The sequence below is a fragment of the Ruditapes philippinarum genome, unplaced genomic scaffold (assembly GCF_026571515.1).
Source record: "Ruditapes philippinarum isolate M1 unplaced genomic scaffold, ASM2657151v2 ctg3083_1_1_1_1, whole genome shotgun sequence".
In the NCBI taxonomy this organism is placed as follows: domain Eukaryota; kingdom Metazoa; phylum Mollusca; class Bivalvia; order Venerida; family Veneridae; genus Ruditapes; species Ruditapes philippinarum.
Window position 1 is genome coordinate 120,150 of NW_026866180.1, and position 21,727 is coordinate 141,876.

At 34.2% G+C, this 21,727-nt stretch overlaps 1 protein-coding gene across 6 annotated transcripts in view; it reads right to left on the reverse strand.

Annotated features, from left to right (window-relative positions):
- Positions 1–1,301: 1,301 nt before the first annotated feature.
- The window catches only part of LOC132731588 (arf-GAP domain and FG repeat-containing protein 1-like), a 44,471-nt gene continuing 24,045 nt past the window's right edge, over positions 1,302–21,727 (reverse strand). Inside the window, exons 4-12 of one of the 6 annotated variants that reach the window (XM_060717797.1) lie at positions 21,445–21,489; positions 20,284–20,458; positions 18,262–18,336; positions 16,215–16,385; positions 12,156–12,395; positions 11,027–11,065; positions 4,796–4,960; positions 4,296–4,753; positions 1,304–2,745 (exon numbers count right to left, since the gene is read on the reverse strand). In XM_060717797.1, coding sequence (XP_060573780.1) covers positions 2,686–2,745; positions 4,296–4,753; positions 4,796–4,960; positions 11,027–11,065; positions 12,156–12,395; positions 16,215–16,385; positions 18,262–18,336; positions 20,284–20,458; positions 21,445–21,489 — 1,428 coding nt within the window. In that variant the 3' untranslated portion in view covers positions 1,304–2,685. Of the gene's footprint in view, positions 2,746–4,295; positions 4,961–11,026; positions 11,066–12,155; positions 12,396–16,214; positions 16,386–18,261; positions 18,337–20,283; positions 20,459–21,444; positions 21,490–21,727 lie in introns of all 6 variants that reach the window. The other 5 variants (XM_060717796.1, XM_060717794.1, XM_060717799.1 and 2 more) reach the window with 5 other exon arrangements.

A 21,727-nucleotide genomic window follows, 5' to 3' on the forward strand; every position in this document is an offset into this window, starting at 1 on the left:
ACACCCATTAGAACATGCTTCATGCTAAATATCTTAGCTCTAGCTCTTTGGGTTCTTTAAAAGAAGATTTTTTAAGTTTTTACTATATGCATATATGGAAAATCAATGACCCCCCGGGGCGGGGCCAATTTTGACCCCAGGGCTTTTATTTGAACAAACTTGGTAGACACTCACTAGAAGATGTTTCATGCCAAATATCTAAGCTCTAGCTCTTATGGTTTTTTAAAAGAAGATATTTAAAGTTTTTTCTTTCGGTTGCCATGGCAACCAGAGTTTTGCATGGAATTAAATTCTTTGAACAATTTTTAAAGGTGACCACCAAAGGAACATTCCTGTGAAGTTTGGATGAAATTGGCTCAGTGGTTTATGAGGAGATGTCATTTAAAGTAAAAGTTTACGGACGGACGGACGGACGACGGACGGACGACGGACGGACGGACGCCGGACGAAAAGCGATCACAAAAGCTCACCCTGTCACTTTGTGACAGGTGAGCTAAAAAACGTTGCCAATTAAAAAAGTGCCTACCTAATCATTACCAAGCTAAATTTGTAAAATGGATTTCAACTTCCTAAGATCAGTAAATGTGCTAATAAAACTGTGTTAATACAAGAGATTGAATATCAAAATGCTAAGCAATATATGTTAAATTCTGGTCAGACAGTATGAATATAACTCTAAACTGGCAAATTTAAGTACTGGTAGGTCATTATACAAACTAATATTAAATCACTCCAAGAATGTAATCAGTTCTTCTATTGAAATACAAGATTTTACCTATCAAAAATGCACAAAGTAAAACAAATATCAAGTGTTTTCAAATTTTTGTCTTTATGTTGTGTCTGATAGGTCCATTGGGACAGGTGTATACTAGCATAACTTCATGTAAATGTACGTTCACTGCTTTGTATGTTTACAAATGACACATTAATAAAATATTTAATTCATTTTATCAAATCTGGCCAAACTGGGGGGGGGGCGTGTAAGCTTGTCTGGGCTAATTACTGGCAATATCACTGTTTACAATGATAAAAAGGTTAAAATGTATTCAATTTTTCTGTCCACTTACGTCCAAAAACGTTCTTAATGTCGGAGTATATTTAAAGCAGTGTTGTTCACTAATGAGATATTTTATGTAACCAGACCCCACATATTTTATTTAAATATAGCCTCATGTGACATCAGAGAGTAACAACCCGTAATGCCACATGAAAACATAACATCTTCTCCATATGTTGACATTACTGAATGGGCCTCAAACCCGTACCAGGTAACAAAATGTTTTCTTCTGTTAGTTACCAGTTACATTCCTTTGCTTAGACGCTTTACGACCTTATCAAAATCTAGTGGTTTGGTGTAATAAAGAAGGTATCATATCACACAGAGGGTGATATACCAGAATAATTCCCCTGACAAGATAATGTCAACCTTGGCTTATACCTTACTTAACATCACTGGTCTTAGATGAACATTTTGTTTTATCACCCCTATTGGGATGTGATATAAATATATTATTACCAAGATTTTATGAATAAGACTTTATGCTTTTGACATGAAGCAAAAAAATGTTTATGTACTCTTTAACATTTAAAATTTATTAAGTTAAAACTGTCCAAAATTATCCACACTCTCTGCTATTATAAACAGAACAACAGAACAACATCTGACAAAAGTTCATCAAGGTCACTTGTCAATCCTGACAAACATTCTTATATGATTAACCAAGAACTTGAAGCAAACATCTTATTAACTCATTAAAATATGTTGAAATTATCCTAAATCACAAAGCATTTAATATATACCCCCAAGCACATGGAAATTATACTTCAAATAAAAAGCATTAAATAAATACAATATAATTCTAATGCTTAAACAAAGCTATCCCAACATACATAATATAGTTCATTATTAAAGCTTTTTTTTCCGTAAGCTAATAAAAATATCACCAACTCCTCTCTTCCTGAATATCCTTTTGTTCCGTACTATACAGTCAACACAGTGTGCCACACACACTACTGCAAGTTGGACTTACAGTATTTACACAGGTTTTCATTGTATCCCAATTATTTTCTGATACATTTTTCATCATATATTCATGGCTGATGGATTTACCTTTTTTCATCATATATTCATGGCTGACACATGGACCTTATTTCATCATATATTCATGGCTAAAGGATGTATCTTATTTTGTCATATATTCATGGCTGAAGGATGTATCTTATTTCATCATATATTCATGGCTAAAGGATGTACCTTATTTCATCATATATTCATGGCTAAAGGATGTATCTTATTTCGTCACATATTCATGGCTAAAGGATTTACCTTATTTCATCATATATTCATGGCTCATGGATGTACCTTAATTCAGCATTAATTCATGGCTGGGTATCTAATTACGTAACAATCTTGCAATCAGCACGTCCACAAGATGCATCCTACACTATCCCCTTGCCAATGATTTCACTATCTCTTTATTGATGTTTCTTTATAAAAAAATGAACCAGTACCAATGTACAATGATGAAGAAAGCCTGTCAACCCGATAGAGGCCCGTCTTTATTATTCATGATGATGATACAATGCCTGTGTAATTTATTATTGATCATGTAATATAATGTAATATAATCCTAACTATATAAATATATAGAGAAGATCACTATAGGTTGGCTAGTGCACTGAGTATCACAAGAATGGGTTTGTTGCTCCTGTTTTTGGTGCCCCAGAGTATTGTTGTGCTGTAGACTGAAATAGACAAAACAAGAATATTGTTATAGTTTATATGAAACACTTTATTGATGCTCAACTCTGTTAAAGGCACATCATGCCTCAGAAACAAATTTTTTCCATAATGGTTTTAAAACATGTTAGATGTTTATCACCTGAAGAAAGTAGCTCTGAAACTGTTTGTCATAAAAGCAGCAAAGTAGTATTTTGACATCCATACAAAATACTCAATCACTATAACTGTTCTAAATGCCAAAGGAAACAGAAACAAAAGATGGTTCAGGTAATTGGCTAATGAGTATTTTTTTTTACTATAATAGAATACCAAACTCAAAGCTTATGAGAAATAGAAATAAAGGATTTTCTGTGGCATTATGGATTTATAATTATATTTTGCAAGTTTAAAAAACTTTTAAACCTCAAGTTCAAACATGATTATTAAGCCTCGATTCTGCAAAAAGGTTCTCACAACTTTTATTACTAATTTTCTGCTACCTGGAACTAACCATTAGTGGTGCCTTAAAAAATACACTAGTGCTTGAACCCACAATTCCTGGGTTGTGATGCAGACATTTTAATTAAACTTTGTAAGGATTTAAAAAGCAGTGTCTATTCTAGGAGGAGGAATGATGGGATTCACCCATATTTTTGAGAATTCCCCCCGGTTTTTTTTTCAGAGGAAGGGGGAAAAATTTACATAGAGAAAGAAGGAAAAAGATCAACAAATGTAATAAATTTTCAATTTTCGATAAAAAATCCCCCCTGTTTTTCGAATCTTAGAATAGACACGGAAAAAGTGTCCAACAGCAAGGTGACAAAGAAACATTTAGAATGTAAGTGCTCATTAAAACAAATATTGGCTTGAACAAATAGTATACATGAAAAAAGGAAAAAAATCCACAGTCTATAGCCATAATTTATTGCTTATTCTACATTTCAGACAGTAATCATCTTTAATACTGAAGTTTAGATATGCACACATAGAACATGCCCTATACATCTAGAGGCAATCATATTTTAATTTCTTAACCCTTAATATGCTGGAACCTAGTGTGAAACCTTTACCACCAGTATAGATCCAGGCCTGCTTACAAATTTGAGCAGTCTGAGCAGGCTTTATACTGTTGAAAATTCATTCAGTTTTTGTATTTCTATATTGCAATCTCTTAAACTTTTGGTGTGGCGGCGTGGCCGAGTGGTAAACACGTCTGACTAGTAATCTAAGGATTGCTGACCGCGTGGGTTCAAACCCCTGCCAAGGGGAAAGCTGTTGTTTCCTTCAGCAAGAAACTTTACATTCATTGCTTAGTACTGGTTGGTTCCAGGAACAGATTCGAGAGTGTTTTCAATAAGCTTATAGCTTCCAACACAATCGAACTAAAATAAGTTTGTATAAACTAATCTCTTAAACTTTAAATGAACTGTTCCAAAATCAAAGTCCAAGTCAATTATACAAATTCAGCAGATTAAAGTTTAATGATTTTTTATCTTAATTGGATGCAAATTTCTTAAATTATTATAATGACTTTGTATCAATTTAAATAAAGAAACAGTTAAATTAAACAGACCATAAATGGGTTAACTGTAGCTGAAGAGGCAGGCATTTGTCCCCAGCCCCCACCAACTGGTGCTCCACCGAATCCTTGCATCTGTGCAGGCTGACCTCCAAACCCTGCTTGATGCTGTGGCTGCCCACCAAACCCTGCCTGTTGCTGAGGTTGACCTCCGAACCCGGCCCCTGGCATTGCACCAAATCCTTGCTGCTGTGGCTGTCCTCCAAACCCTGCCTGTCCGGGTGGAAATCCTTGCTGGGTATTTGTCTGAGCACCCCCAAAACCACCCGCAGTAGTGTTAGCACCAAAACCACCATTTTGTTGTATCCCACCAAATTGTCCGAATCCTGCTCCAGCCGTGCTAGCAGGCGTACCAAATTGTCCGAAACCAGCACCGGCCGAGCTAGCTGGTGTACCGAACTGTCCAAAACCTGCACCAGCTGTACTGGCCGGAGTACCAAATTGTCCAAAACCTGCACCAGCTGTGCTGGCCGGAGTACCAAATTGTCCAAAACCTGCACTCTGAGAAACTGCAGTATTTTGTGCCCCAAAAGCCCCGAATCCACCTGTGCTAGCAACTGCCTGTCCGCCGAATGGGTTAGCATTAGGAGCCTGTTGGACCCCCATTGAAGACTGTGATGTTAATGATGTATTACTGCCCCCTCCAAAAGGATTTGCAACTGAAATAAAATAGAAGTATATTAAGCATGCATTGAATTGTAGTTCTGAATAGAATGTTATCTGGAACTCAGTTAATGCCAGTTTTTCCCAACTAATCCCGTAGGTACAGAAATACTTTTACGGTTATAGCTTCACGGTGCTCTACTCGTCACAATAGTTCAGTCAACCTGTTGCGCTTATTTTCAAGCTGTGCAATTGTAATAAAAGTTTGTTTGTACTTACGGATTACCTGGGAAAACCCGATAATTCTTAATTGCAGATTTCGTCTATTGACTCATTACACATAATTATATATATAACTTTATAATTACAGAAAACCTTATATTGACGAAATGTTGATTCATCACAACCTTGGCATAACATAATATATACAGTTTTATCTGAAACTTCGAGTTATGACAATTTTGCATTGAATCCACAATATAAAATAAAATATCTTCAACCTGTGGATAAAGCATTAAGTTTGGAATGGTTATTTTTTTTTTTTTGAAGTACATTTTTACTGATATATATATATAACTGTGTGAAAAGGGAATAAAATCAGATTCTTATTGTAAATGAAATAAAAAATTTCTTACATCATAATTATTCATCTTTTGAATACCACATGTCTTAACTCTGCTTTGAATTTTGAATAGTCCATAATTATGGAGTTATAAGGATTTCGAAATCAAAATTCAGAAATTACGCTACCAACAGAATAGTTTGATATTCAACTACTACTACATGTAAAATCCTTTATAAGAATGATTCCACTGAAAGTTTAGAAGCCACTGTAGCTGTTTAACCCTTTCCCCCATGAGCATATTGTGAAAAATGGCCATTTTCACTGAAAAGCCTCCTCTTACAAGTTCAAACTGCTATGAAACTATGAAAAATGCTTCAATACTAATCAAACTTGGCACAAATGTTGACTGGACCATTGCCTTTGTAACGACATGCTCAGTCTTAAATTTCCTGTCACCATGGCAACGAGGGGATACTCAAAATTGCCAAAAATCACTTTTTTGCCTCGATCTTTTCCATCAAAATTTATTTCAAAGTGCTGCAACTTCTCAAGGGATTGAGATAGAGTCAAAGGCTTTTCAGCGTTGGTTACACGTTACCTTATGATCGACCTGGGGTCATTTTAAGCCTCTCACAAGTCCAAAAGTTTCTTGGCGATGAGGGGGACTCCGCCCCCCTTCAAACCCCCCAAACAGAAGGGGGCACATCCCCCTTCTGGCAACCCCCTGATGTAATATTTGGATGGGGGACGGCGCCGAAAAAATGGTCACTTTTTTTAACATATTTGGATGGGGGACGGCGCCGAAAAAATGGTCACTTTTTTTAACAACATTTCTCAAACGAAAAACAGTGTTTGGGGCCTAAATAGGGCATTTTTTCACTGTTTGAGGCCTCAAAAGGGGGGGGGGGGGGCAAAAAGCCGTCGAAACACGCTTATATAAGGGAAAAGGTTAAAAAAAAAATTTTCATATTAGCAACTTAGTAGTTGACCTACTTCTGCAGTGTTTTTCTAGATAGATGCAAGGTTTAAATGAATGACTGAATAAATTAATGCTAAAGAAGACAGTTAAAGCGAAATACTGACATTCTTCAAGCATTCTCATTGGACGAAAAAGTAAAGCAAAGAATAAAAAATAATAGTTATCTTTATATAATGAAGCAGACTGATGCAATAATTCATTTACTTACATTACTAAAATTACATTATGATTATTTTCATTGACCACTCCCTATCCCTAACCTACCTAATCATCACAAATTTTCAAATTGAAAAAAATAATCCCAACATCAGGGGTACATGTAGCATTATATGAAAACCTGAAGATAGTTCTGGCCATAACAATTAAACTGTCAAAAGTTTACCATGCATCAATTTTCCAAACCATTAAAAAGGATAAAAATTACCAAGATAACCCATGCAAACAATCTCTCATACTATGTATAAAACCAGAGACAAAAATTAAATTATCAACATTCGGGGGGCCAATCCATATAACAATTTTTTTGTTATAAAACTGTTTGTTAGCCACTTTCCACCAATTTTGATACAAAGTCATGCCTTTTCATGTGTATTCTTGTGTTCATTATTTCATTTTATATAGAGATCTTGCATTTAGTGTTAAGTTTCAGCTGCATTTAAACATTCAAAGAAAGTTAAATAATTAAAGAAACAAGAAAAAACCCAAAGAATTTGAACTTGCAAGATATGAATTTACTTAATCAGAATGGAAGTGACATACAAATAGTTTTATTTTTCAATTCAGGTCCTATTTGAGCATGTTACCTGAATGTAACTACATGTATATAATGCACTGGTATCATATAGATGGATCAGTGCAAAATGGACATAACCCCTTTGTTTCGTAATAAGAGTTACAGCTGTTTTGCACCAAATCCCTTAATCATTATAGTTTGTAGACAGCAGATTGAATGCAGACAGTATAAATCTCTTAGTTTTATATTGTATATGCCTCAATAATGTCAAGGATAGATAATCATTTTACAATTGTACCATATACTATAATATTACCTGACATAAGATTGATGTCACTTTTTGTAACTTTTTATGTAATTTGATTAAAATTTAATTTTAGAGTTTAATAGATTACACAAGTGTTGCTATGAAACAGTTATATTATTCTACAGTTACTGGATATATTTCACTGTCTATATATAGTACATTACTATGGTAACAACTGGTTAGTGTACACAGATTTCTGCATAAAATAATTATCATCCAACTATACAACATACTGTATACATGTTTGTTTCAACATTTACTGTAATACATTCATAATACATTCATTAAATAAACATTTTGCTTTAGAAATTAATGTTTCTGCACTTTTTCAACAAAAAATGTATGTCATAATTATGTTTGTTACATATATTTTTTCTTTATGATTTCAGAAATAAATTTTTTGTCAATGTGATCATGACCAAGAGATCATTTGTATGTCCATGTGTCTGTCCATGTGATTATTTATCTGTTCATGTTTTTGTCCATGTGATCATGTGTCTGTCCATGTGATCAATTATCTGTCAATGTGATCATTTGTCTTCCTTTTCATTTGTATTTCCATGAGATCATTTATCTGTGCATGTGATCATTTGTCTTTCCATGTGATAACTTGCCTTTTCTTAGATCATTTATCTGACCATGTGATCATTTATCTGACCATGTGATCATTTATCTGTCCATGTGATCATTGGTCTTTCCATGTGATTATATGCCTTTCCATAAAATCATTTGTCTTTCAATGTAATCACTTGTCTGTCCATGTATGAGATCATTTATCCATTTATGTGATCATTTTTCCATGTGATCATTTTTTATGTGATCAATTGTCCATGTGATCATTTGTCCATGTAGTCATTTGTTCATGTAATCAGGACAGTTAGTAATATATGATACAAATATACATAAATTTGTAATTGAACTTCTAACATAAACAGGCATTTCAGTTACAATGATGAAAGAGTTACAATGATGAAAGTTCCTCTACAGAAAACAGATGTCTCTCAAATCATTGAACGCTTGCAAAAACAATGCCATGTCCTTGTCTCCAGGCTGGCATTAAATTCTGTTGTGTCTACCCCTCTAAGACCCATCCCCCACCCTAACAACGAATATTTCGAAGTTTTGATCAAGAACATTTTATCACTCCAAATTCAATGTTAGTGAATATGCTTTCAATCAATATACAAGTCAGACATGCATACAAGAATCAAATTACATAATTATAGCATGGTATACTATCTTATTCTGGATATATCAAGAATTAATGTCTCGACTAACAAATTACAAGTCTACAAGTATGAATATCTGCTCATGTTTTATACAAGGTTATAATTATTAAACCTAAATCTAACTTCTTTGACATATTGACATCTCCTGTCCTTTAAAACTTTTTCAAGGACATCGACTTTTCCTTTATTAGCTGATTTAAAATTTACATAAATCTACATATTCAGAGAAATGTTACAATTCAAGATAAAAATTTTAATGGTAAAAATTTCGAGGAATGCACCTAAACACATTGCAGGCAGAAATCACAAGATGCATCATAAAGGAAGCCTTGAATGCCAAAGTTGTCAGTTTAAGTTTTAATATTTCCTCTTTTTCTAATCTACCTTTAACACTTATTTTGATTTACTAAGAAACTTGCCATTACAGTTACTACTTAAATACATTTCAGATAGCACAATAATGGAGGAGGTAGAAACTAAGAGCTGGTCAGGCAGACAGAAAGTATTCTTAGTACACGATAGTAAAACCAAAACAATTCAAAGGAGAATGGGTCAGTCAAAGTCCAGTAATGGGTCTAAGTCAGTGACCTTTCAATTATGAAATCATGTATGAAGTTCTAAATAAATACCTTCAGTGGTTGTTGGAGGTTGAGATTAGGCCTACTCACTTAACCAGGAACATTTTAACCAACAAAGGGGTATAATTCAGTACAATTTCACATTTGAGTTATAGATCTTGAGTAGTGTAATTAAAGCACAAGTATGGAAATTTCAATAAAAACCACCAAAGGTGAATGGGATATGAAAGTGTAGGCCAAATCTTAACCAAGTAATAATGGGATATGAAAGTGTATGCCAAATCTTAACCAAGTAGTAATGGGATATGAAAGTGTATGCAAAATCTTAACCAAGTAATAGGCTAATGTCAGGCTGAAAACTAGAAGGAAATGCTTACTACTTGCAATAGTTGAGCTAGAAAATCATAATATATGTATATCTAAATGCTTAAAAGTAAAATTTTCAGCAAATGTATACAGATGTGTTGGAACAAAACAAAGCAATGGGTAACGTTGTGTTTTCCAGCCATTTCTATGAAGATCGAAATAAAGAAATAATTGACATGTACATAAATCACAATGCATCAACAAGACAAGTTTTGCATAACCCAGTGGCAGTGCTCAAAAATAGTTTTGAAACAAATCTTTAGCTGCAAATACCAGCAAAAGTAAGTAAATATTCAAACTTTCAACCAAACATTCTTCTTTTTGCACTAAAGTCATTTGGTAAATTTATCAGAAGTTGCTTAGCATATAACAATTACAAGTACATATGAGGCGCGTCATGACAAAACCAAAATAACGTTTTTACGACAGGCATGGATCCAGACCAGCCTGCACATCCATGCAGTCTGATCAGGATCCATACTGGTCGCTGTCAGTTTCTCTACTTGTAATAGAGTTGGTAAGCGAACAGCATGGATCCTGATCAGACTGCGCGAATGCGCAGGCTGGTCTGGATCCATGATGGTCGCAAACGCACTATGTTGGGTTTGTCGTGACGCAGCTCATATAAATATTATGTTCTATTTAGTTCTAACATTGTTCCAAATGTCACAATTAACTGATTTTTAAATTAATCATCATGACTCAATATTAAGCTACAAGATAATTTTGTTGCAACAAAAAAGAAGTCACCAAATGACTTTTGTCAAAACTCTAGCATTCAGTAACAATTGTTGCTTTTTTTCTGTGAACACGGAAATAAAACTTCTCTCTCAATAAAACAGTGTGTCAATATGTCACATTGATGTCACTTTTCCCAATATCTGAAATAATGATATCATATGTTATTCCCTATAAAGTAATACTATACATTTATATCTGATATTATTATCCAATGATTTAACTTTTCCCAGCATCTTATACAATGAAATTTCTGTCATGATTTTTCCCAAAATATAAAAAGGAAGATTTAATATATGTACATGACTGTCTGAACGATTTTAGGCTTTGATTCCTGGCTTTTCAATACATGGTAGTTACATATTAATAACAGTTTGGAATAAAAAAACTTATACCTTGTTACAATGACAAGGTGCTTTCATGTCCCACCTCCCTCTTGAAATCTTACTGTGAAACACTGGATTTGAACAAACTTTTATTCAAAACTTTTATTCAAATATGAGTGAGAATGTTTACAGATTCCATGTTCACAGTATATATAGTAAATAAAACTAAAAATAACATAATAAAATGCTGTAAATATGTCAAGAATAGTCTTGATATATCGTGATGCAAGGCACGTTTTACCGGTGGCTGTCAAGAATGGATTGCCGGGCACGCCTAGACCTATATAATGTGATTAAAATCATGTTAGTGAAATAAAGCATGTGAAATGCACAAAGTTATTCCTGCAAAATATCATTATGTTTATAAAACTGCACATTTGTGTTGCTGATTTTCATTTGATAATTGTGAAATTACTATTATCACAACTATGCACAAACTGTTGTAATTTTTTTAATTTGTACACATCACAGGGTGACTGAGCTATCCACCCACTTATACACTATCTCTCCTAAATAGTAAACAGTTCTGAACAGTGACATAGGAATTGTGCAGTAGTATAAAAATGTTATAAAGACTTTTTGACAGGTTATATGACCATGTATAAACAGTTGTTTGTTATATAACCATTATCTTGTGGCTTGGGTTATATAATGTATCAACCAATTAAACTGGAACATATAACCTTTCCTGGGTCATATAACCTTGACTGTCATATAACTGGTACTGGGTCATATAACTTTTGATGGGCCATTTAACCTTTGTTGGGCCATATAACCTGTCTAATACCTTTATATAGCCATTTTGATAGCTTCATGATTAAGTGACATACTGTGTGCACTTTAAAAATTAAAGATACATTTGTACATTCTGAACCATATCATTTATGTTCATATGAAATGCAGTAAAATATTATTTAGTAGACTGTCTCAATACTGAGTGTGAAAAATAAACATCCACCTTTTTTCTAACTATAAGGTGTATATCCTAATGTTTTCATTAAAACTGTCAAAAAAAAATAGACAAAATATCAAGAAAATAATAACAGAAGTATACGTTTAAGTAAACTGAAACATTGAGTATACATATTTTTTTTTCCAAAACAAATATTTAGATATACATGTAGGTCTCAAAATACTACACTAAGAAGGTAACTAACAAATTGACAATCCAAAAAATAGTTTCAAAGTATGTTTTGTTAGTAACTGAAACAAGCAGATTTTGTTCCGCCAAACTATTAAGATAGTAAAATAAATTGAATCTATATTTACATGTTCTTACAAATTTTAGATGATAATAAATAGACCCTTAAGAGTGCAGACTATACCTAAGGTTATTAACAGATCACAAAATTTGACAAATTAAAGCATACCATTTGATTGTGCAGTGGCTGGTGCTCCACCCCATGACATGCTGGATGGTACTGTACTACCGGTACTTCCTCCCCAATTTAAACTAGAGGAGCTGGGAATCGACTGAGTGGAAGAGCTGTTCCAAAGTCCTCCCCCGGAGCTAGCAGTATTACTTTCTCCTCCCCAGTTAATACCACCGGTAGAATTAGTTGTTCCCCCCCAGCTTACACCGGCGTTACTTGTACTCATTGAACTCCAACCTTGATTATAAAAAAAATTCATCAAAATAAAATTAAGCATTTGAAGCAAATATTTTGTTGTCCTTAAATATCTGTCTAAATATAGAATATCTTCGCATTCAGCTCCTGGCTTGAAATAAGGAGCAAAATAGTTCTAGCTTATGAATAACACTCAAAGTCTGCAAACAGTATTAAATAATCACTTTAAAAATGAAGATCATAACCACATTCATGCAACATTACTGAAAGCAAACAAAATGAAAACCTACATGTTGAAACAAGAGGGCCATGATGGCCCTAAGGTCGCTCACGCTGTATATAGGTCCCCCAACCCCCCCCCCCCCCCCCCCAAACATTGCAGGGCCAATTTAACCCAAGGGCTTTTATTTGCACAAACTCGGTAGACACCCATAAGAAGATGTTTCATGCTAAACATCTAAGCTCTAGCTCATTGGGCTTTATTGAAAGAAGATTTTTTTTAAGTTTTTACTATACACATGTAGTTAAAAACAATGACACCCCTGGGGCCGGGCCAGTTTTGACCCCAGGGCTTTTATTTGAACAAACTTTGTAGACACTTACTAGAAGATGTTTCATGCTTAATATCTAAACTCTAGCTATTTGGGTTTTTTCAAAGAAGATTTTTAAGCTTTTGCTATACACATATAAAGAAAATCAATGACCCCCGGGGCGGGGCCAATTTTGACCCCAGGTCTTTTATTTGAACAAACTTTGTAGACACTCACTAAAAGATGTTTCATGCTTAATATCTTAACTCTAGCTATTTGGGTTTTTTCAAAGAAGATTTTTTAAGTTTTTGCTATACACATATAAGAAAAATCAATGACCCCCGGGTGGTGCCAATTTTGACCCCAGGGCTTTTATTTGAACAAACTTGGTAGACACCTATTAGAACATGTTTGATGCTAAATATCTTAGCCATAGCTCTTTGAGTTCTTTAAAAGAAGATTTTTTAAGTTTTTACTATATGCATATAGGGAAAATCAATGATCCCCCGGGGCGGGGCCAATTTTGACCCCAGGGCTTTTATTTGAACAAACTTGGTAGACACTTATTAGAACATATTTCATGCTAAATATCTTAGCTTTAACTCTTATGGTTCTTTAATTGAAGATTTTTTAAGTTATTTTTATATGCATATAGGGAAAATCAATGACCCCCTGGGGTGGGGCCAATTTTGACCCCAGGGCTTTTATTTGAACAAACTTGGTAGACACCTATTAAAACATGTTTGATGCTCAATATCTTAGCCATAGCTCTTTGAGTTTTTTAAAAGAATATTTTTTAAGTTTTTACTATATGCATATAAAGAAAATCAATGACACCCCGGGGCGGGGCCAATTTTGACCCCAGGGCTTTTATTTGAACAAACTTGGTAGACACCTATTAGAACATGTTTCATGCTAAAAATCTTAGCTCTAGCTCTTTTGGTTCTTTAAAAGAAGATTTTTTAAGTTTTTACTAATTATGCATATAGGGAAAATCAATGACCCCCTGGGGCGGGGCCAATTTTGACCCCAGGGCTTTTATTTGAACAAACTTGATAGACACTTATTAGAACATGTTTCATGCTAAATATCTTAGCTTTAACTCTTTTGGTTCTTTTAAAGAAGATTTTTTAAGTTTTTACTATATGCATATAGGGAAAATCAATGACCCCCCTAAGGCGGGGCCAATTTTGACCCCAGGGCTTTTATTTGAACAAACTTGGTAGACACCTATTAGAACATGTTTGATGCTAAATATCTTAGCCATAGCTCTTTGAGTTCTTTAAAAGAAGATTTTTTAAGTTTTTACTATATGCATATAGGGAAAATCAATAACCCCCCCCCCCCCCCGGGCGGGGCCAATTTTGACCCCAGGGCTTTTATTTGAACAAACTTGGTAGACACCCATTAGAACATGTTTCATGCTAAATATCTTAGCTCTAGCTCTTTTGGTTCTTTAAAAGAAGATTTTTTTAAGTTTTTACTATATGTATATAGGGAAAATCAATGACCCCCCGGGGCGGGGCCAATTTTGACCCCAGGGCTTTTATTTGAACAAACTTGGTAGACACTCACTAGAAAATGTTTCATGCCAAATATCTAAGCTCTAGCTCTTATGGTTTTTTAAAAGAAGATATTTAAAGTTTTTTCTTTCGGTTGCCATGGCAACCAGAGTTCTGCATGGAATTAAATTCTTTGAACAATTTTTAAAGGTGACCACCAAAGGAACATTCCTGTGAAGTTTGGATGAAATTGGCTTAGTGGTTTATGAGGAGATGTCATTTAAAGTAAAAGTTTACAGACGGACGACGGACGGACGGCCGGACGCCGGACGAAAAGCGATCACAAAAGCTCACCCTGTCACTTTGTGACAGGTGAGCTAAAAATATGAATGAGAATTACACAGACATGATATCATAATATCTTGCAAACTGCTAACAAGTTTTTTTAAGAAAATTTCAGTTCATATAGGCTTTCCAGCTTTACTGAATGAAAAAGATTTTAGGCAGCATTAGGCAGTCTCTCACCACTACAGCTGGAAAGTTGACCATTTGACCATGACAGGTTAATTGGTTAACACTGAAAATCTCACCAAGGAAAGAAACTATGCTCTATTGATCAAATATATAGCATATAAAACAAGAGAACCACATTCGGTGTTAACCCTCAGCTGTTAAAATAACCATTTTTGACAAAAAATTTAAGTTAAAATGGGGCATAACTCCAAATCTATAACTTTCAGAATTATGCCCGTTGTCCAATAACTGCATCAGCCATTTTGTCAAGATAAACACGTGTTCCAAGTTTCATGTTGATTAGTTTTAAAATGTTTAAATAATGGGCTACATTTTTTTTGCATGATAACAATGATGCAGCAATCATAATAGCTCAACTTTTTCACTGAAACATACAATCTAACAAGAGCAGCAAATTATAAAACAGGAAATATCTAAGAATTTACTAATAGATTTTTATTTTTTATGCATATCTAAGAAAAAGTTGTTCTTAAAGAAATGAAAAGTAAACAAAATAGTAAACAAAATATGCAATTATATGCCTCTATACTACAAGGGTATGGGAGTGGGGGGGTAGAAATCTTGGTCGGAAAAGGATGGGGAGAGGGGCGAGGGTATGCATGCAGGAAATCTCTAAAATTCACAATGTTCCAGTTTCATTACAACATTAATTTTACATTTCAGTTATTTTTTTATTGATGACCACATTCGTGACTATCAGAAAAATATAATATTAAGAGATTAAGCAATATCAAAACCCTGTCAGTGGACACAAAAAGAGGTGTGAAAATATTACATACGGCAAGAATGTTTAGCAGAAACCATATAGATAAGAATAATAGTACTAAAGCAACACTCGCTATTCCTATAACCAATATTTACAAAATTATGTCATGTAAAATTTTACAATTTGATTTCTAAAATGATGTGTTCAGGCATATTTACAGCTACATTGTACATTGGGCCGTATTTTCTAAGCCAGAGACACCTTTTTCATTATAGTCCATTCACAATAGGACTTAAAAAATCACCGATGTGAAGTGTGAAAAAATCAGTAATGAAACAGGTGAAAAAAATCATTGTTATGAAAAAGGTGAAAAAATCACTGTTATGGAGACAGCAAAGTGTTGCTTTCATACTCTACAATAGTTATGTTGTGCAAGCTATGGCCAGTATGTTGACGCAATGATACTATATACGGTGAATATATATATGTATGTATTTATATACTGCTACTTTTAACATAAATGTATCCTTCATACATCCTAAATATATAAACTGAGGAGATTAACAAAACAATCAACATCTAATATTACCTGTTGATGGACTTTCTTCCGACGTTGTTGGGACACTGAACAGATCTGAGAGGTTCGAATATTTGTCCCCACCAGCGCCCCCTGCTGGAACAGAAGATGCTGGCGTGGACGTGAAACCGTTAACAGACTGTTGCGATGCCTGAGAACTGGACCCCGAGGGCTGCAGGGGTGCTGAAATTATATAGTATAGTTACCATGTGACCTGCCAACCTATATATCGCCCGTGCTAAAGCAGTGCAATTAGCTTTCTAAAAAAAATTTATTACTATATAACTACAATCTCCTATCGTTCTGTGATTCGAAATATTCAATTCTCACATGCTTCACACTATTCCTTTATTATAACAGTAATCAAGTGCACACCTACACGAAAATAAATAAAATAAGGAAAGGAACATTCACAAGCTCTACAACATCATAAAATTACTTCTCCCCTCACTGTAGTCCAACATATTTTAAATAATTCTCCCTCCCAATAATTTGTTTGCAAGCTTCTTTGTTTAAGTTTTTTTCTCCAAAGTCCAATTCAACATATTTCAATTGGTCAATTTAACCCTGCTTTCCTGGATACCTAACCAGTAATAACCAATTTCTCTGCAAGTGACCAACATGAGTCAGTGATTAGAGACTAATGACCATTACAATCAGTATTTGAGATCATTTGTCATGGAACAACAGCATGTTAGAATAGAAATAAATATCACCTTCTCTTGCAAAAACAACACACTTAAAGGTAATATCTATTTCCTAGATTTACTGATTAGTTGAACTAGATAAAACAGTCCCCATAGGCTTTATGTAAGGCATATTTCTAGCACTACCAGTAGTCATTTTATCTAAGATCTGTAGATAATTTCTAGCACTTTACTATCTTTAAATGCACTATGTTACAAACTGCTACCCCGAAATTACAAATCTACGTCCAAACATTGTGACTTTGACCATTTTCAATGACTACAGAAGATTGAATAGTGTTTTAAAAGCAAAATTAATATTACTTCACAAACATATTTTCAACAAAAGTAAGTTATTTAAAGGTTATTTCTATAAATTCTTAAGCAGAATATTAGCTGCCCAAGTAATGATATTAGGGGCATGCTATTTAATGCTGTAATGTACAGGTCTGCAATTCACTTGTTTTAAAGAAGTAAATGTTGAATTTGTATAACATACAATCAAGATTACACCACTGTTGGGCATCAGTTGCAAAAATTTCATTATAAAGTTTCAAACCGAAGTATATGTAATTATGGTTTTGTTAATTTGTATGTTTGAATTTTCAGCTTATGTGTAGTAATGTAATAACTTATATGTTTGTATTTTGATACACTTATGTGTCTCTGTATGTAAAATAAAGTTAGAAATGGCTATTTAACTATGTGCATAATGTATTATATGTTTTCAAATAAAGTGTCCATAATTTTACAAATAGCTTCATATTTGACTACACACTGGCATGTCCTTTTATCAATGATTACAGGTTTATCCAAAATTAAAGTTTCAGCAAGAAAGATAGGGAATCTTGTTACGAGACTTCTTAGTGACCAGAAATTATAATAAAGACCGTACAGTGGTTACTTAAGTCAGTGTAAATCACATTAAGAAACAATGATGATGATATGAAGTTATGATAAAGCAAAGATTAGAGACAGATTATCTACAGTAAAAGCTCTGATAAATGTACATACTAACAATTATCTTGATAAAACTCTTGAGATATATAAAACTATGTTACAGTAAACAGAAAATAATAATAAATTATACACCTCTAGTCAACCTTATACTACTCTGTATTGTTGAATAATTTCTAATATTCCATTGCCTATGTAACTTTATCAACATAGAGGAAAATCATGTTTGTTTGTTTGTTTTTTGTTTGTTTTGTTTTCCACACAACAAATAGGAGAAAAGACGGCAGCAAGCAATGTTCACCAATATCCCCAAATAACAACCAGTATAAAAACTTTATACCATAAAGTTCAAGCAAACCGTAATGGTTAGGTATATTCTGTCAACCGTGTTCTGTCTGGAACAATTTTTTACATACCTGACTGTGGGAATGATGGAGTCTGTTGTGTACTTGATGCCGTGTTACCAAAGTTACCAAAATCTGCAAAACCACCTACAAACATACCCAAATAACTGATTGTTTATTTGATTTTTACATCAATTTAGACACATTTTCAGTTCATCATTAGAACTGGCTTTACTGGATGACTAACCAGTTATTACCAAAATCTCCGCAAGTGACTAACTGCTAATTCCACATGATTTCTGAATCAATGGTTAGAGACATATCTTCAGCATAGCAAAAGTAAAACGTATGTTTAATTTACAAAGCTAAAACTTAATCAAATCAATTTAATTTCATACACATTCAATTTATCACTTGGTTTTTTTTTCCGAATCTTTCAACAAAAGCAGTGAATTAGTTTATATGTTCCAGTAAATGCATATTACAAGTTATAAAGATACATATACCAATATAAGTTCCAGATTAAAAGAGTAATACATATTATTATAAAGATTATTGACAAGCTATAATTATGGTTCTGTATAAACAGTTGGAAACTTATATCACCCTAGCTGATAGATGAGGGTTATATATACCTAACAACTGTTTATTCATGGCCATATAACCTGTCTTTATAACAAATCTAAAACATTATATGATTGAACAAGAAGCGCTGCAATGCGACGAAAACCAGGTTTTCAATGGCCAAGTTTTTATGTGACAGCAATCAATAGGTCAAAGAGCACTGAAGTTATTGGGTAGAAGCTGAAAATTCTACTGTAAGTAAATGACCTTGAACTTGCTCCCAGATATCTAAGTAGCAATCCAAAGCTGCCACTCAGCAAGTTTGGTGTCAAAAGGTCAAAGCAAACTCAAGTTATAACATGAAAACTAAATACATTAACCTTGATCACAGACACCTGGGTAGCAATCCCAAGCTGCCTCTTGATATAAGCTACCCATTCATCAAGTTTGGTGTCAAAAGGCCAAAGCAAACTCAAGTTATTGAGCAGAAACTGAATTTCTATTTTTAGTAACAGTGACCTTGACCTTGATAACAGACACCCGGGTAGCAATCCCAAGCTGCCTCTTGATATAAGCTATCCATACACCAAGTTAGGTGTCAATAGGCCAAACCAAACTCAAGTTATAGAGCGGAAACTGAATTTCTTTTTTTAGTAACAGTGACCTTGACCTTGATCACAGACACCTGGGTAGCAATCCCAAGCTGCCTCTTGATATAAGCTATCCATACACCAAGTTTGGTGTCAATAGGCCAAACCAAACTCAAGTTATTGAGCGGAAACTGAATTTCTATTTCTAGTAACAGTGACCTTGACCTTGATCACAGACACCTGGGTAGCAATCCCAAGCTGCCTCTTGATATAAGCTATCCATACACCAAGTTTGGTGACAATAGGTCAAAGCAAACTAAAGTTATTGAGCGGAAACCAAAAGTTGACGCCCGCCCGCCCGCCGACTTCGGCATTACATTAACCCGGTTTTCGTTGAAAACCTGGTTAAAAATCAAGCAGGACTCCAAACAATGGAAGTTTGGGAGTCATAACTCCTTGATTTTGGCTTCTGACTTCTAAAATCTGTTACTTTTCCTTCTTTACCTATATAATGTGACTTCCAAACTTAGAGATTTTGCAGTCTCTGACTTCTAAATTTTTAACAGTCAAATATCATAAAAGATTTCTTTGTTTTTTTTTGTTTTGGGTTTTACGTCACATTGACACAGTATAGGTCATAACGCAAGGTTCCAGCTTTACTGGTGGAGGAAGACCTCAGGTGCCCTTCTGTGCATTATTTCAGGCACGAAAGGGCACCTGAGTAGAACCACCGATGTTCCGTAAGCTAGCTGGATAGCTTCCTCACATGAAAGAATCCAAAGTCTCTGTCGGGATTCGAACCCACAGCGGTCAGGGGCAAGTGGTTTGAAGTCAACACCTTTAACCACTCGGCCACGGACGCCCCACCATAAAAGATGATTTCACAAAAGTAAGAACAGGAAAAATATTTTATTAAATAAACATGAATGGTAAAAGTTACCTCCCCCTGGTGGATGAGTTTGTGGAGCTGAACTAGCAAACGGATCTCCGCCTAAATCTCCAAGGAGGTCCATGGCCGTAGAGCCTGTAGACTTTGATGATTGAATACTCAGGTTACCGGGGCTCTGTGGAGTTGAACCTATAGGTGGCGGGGTCGCCGACACTGGTGCTTTCTGCTGTAAAACACAATACAGACATGTGATTAACAGAAATGAAATACTTATATTTGATTCATTAAACTAAGTTCACAACACTACGTTTTAAAATTTCTAAGAATGGTATTTTAAGTTAGTTTAAGCTTCACCAATATTGCTGTAGAAATGTTATATCATATATTTTTTTCCTTCTATACAATCATACAGTATAAAAAATTCTAACAACAAAGGTACTTTATCAAGCAAACTGAGAAAGTGTATACCAAACCAATGGTCAACTGTTTGTCAAAGATATAATTTAATTTATAATTAACAACTTAAACAGTAAGAAACAAAACAATTTCACAAAAAGAGCTTTTCTTAAGAATTTTTAAGAAGAATTATCTCTGTAAAATAAAATGCACAAGCCATTTGTACCTCCTTGGCCCCATTTCCCTAAAAGAAATATAAGGAAAAAAAGGGAAAACAACCCAGTGTCTGGCTTTTTACAAAGGATAGGTCACAATGGTTTTCCTATAGCCCTAAAAATGTTGGAATGGGGGGGGGGTATCTATTACAAGAGCAGGGTTATTTTACCGCCCTATTGTATTTGCAGAATAGGTATTTTTAAAAATTGACGTTAAAAATTTCATGATATCAAAATATGTAACAGTGATTTTTCACCTTATATAACAGAGGCATTGTAAAGGCCTCTTTTTTCCCAAATGAAATTTTCTTTAAAACCATGCAGTTTTCCCTAAAAATCTGAACTTACATCAGCTCTTTACATTTTAGCAATAATTTCCCCAAAATCAAGAGGCAAAGGCCTGTGCCGCCTGTTCCCAATTAAGTGATAAAAATCAATGTCAAAGTAAATGGAAGTTCCCGATATTCAGTAGTGGTATGTAGATTAGAGTGGGGGTTGATCGCCAGGATTTACAAAAGACTTGTTCATAACAAACAGAATTTCTTTCACTAAACCATGAGAACTTAAACTAGAGAAACAAATTAATACAACTGACTAATACCCAGATGATTTTGTGTATTTTGCAATAGTGGCTAATGTTACCATTCTGAAATGTCAATTTAAAGCCTGTTTCCTTAACATTAAGTTAAACATTTAGCTAAACATTTAGTTATTATAATAAGACAAGATACCATAAAATTCCTAATAAACGCCCCTGGGGGCTAAACATTTTCCAAAAGGGGGGCTATTATTTTATTATAGTGACATTGTATTATGTACATACATAAAGATGATATATATTTATTTTTACAACGATCAGCCAAGTTGGGCCTTCAAGCCACGTA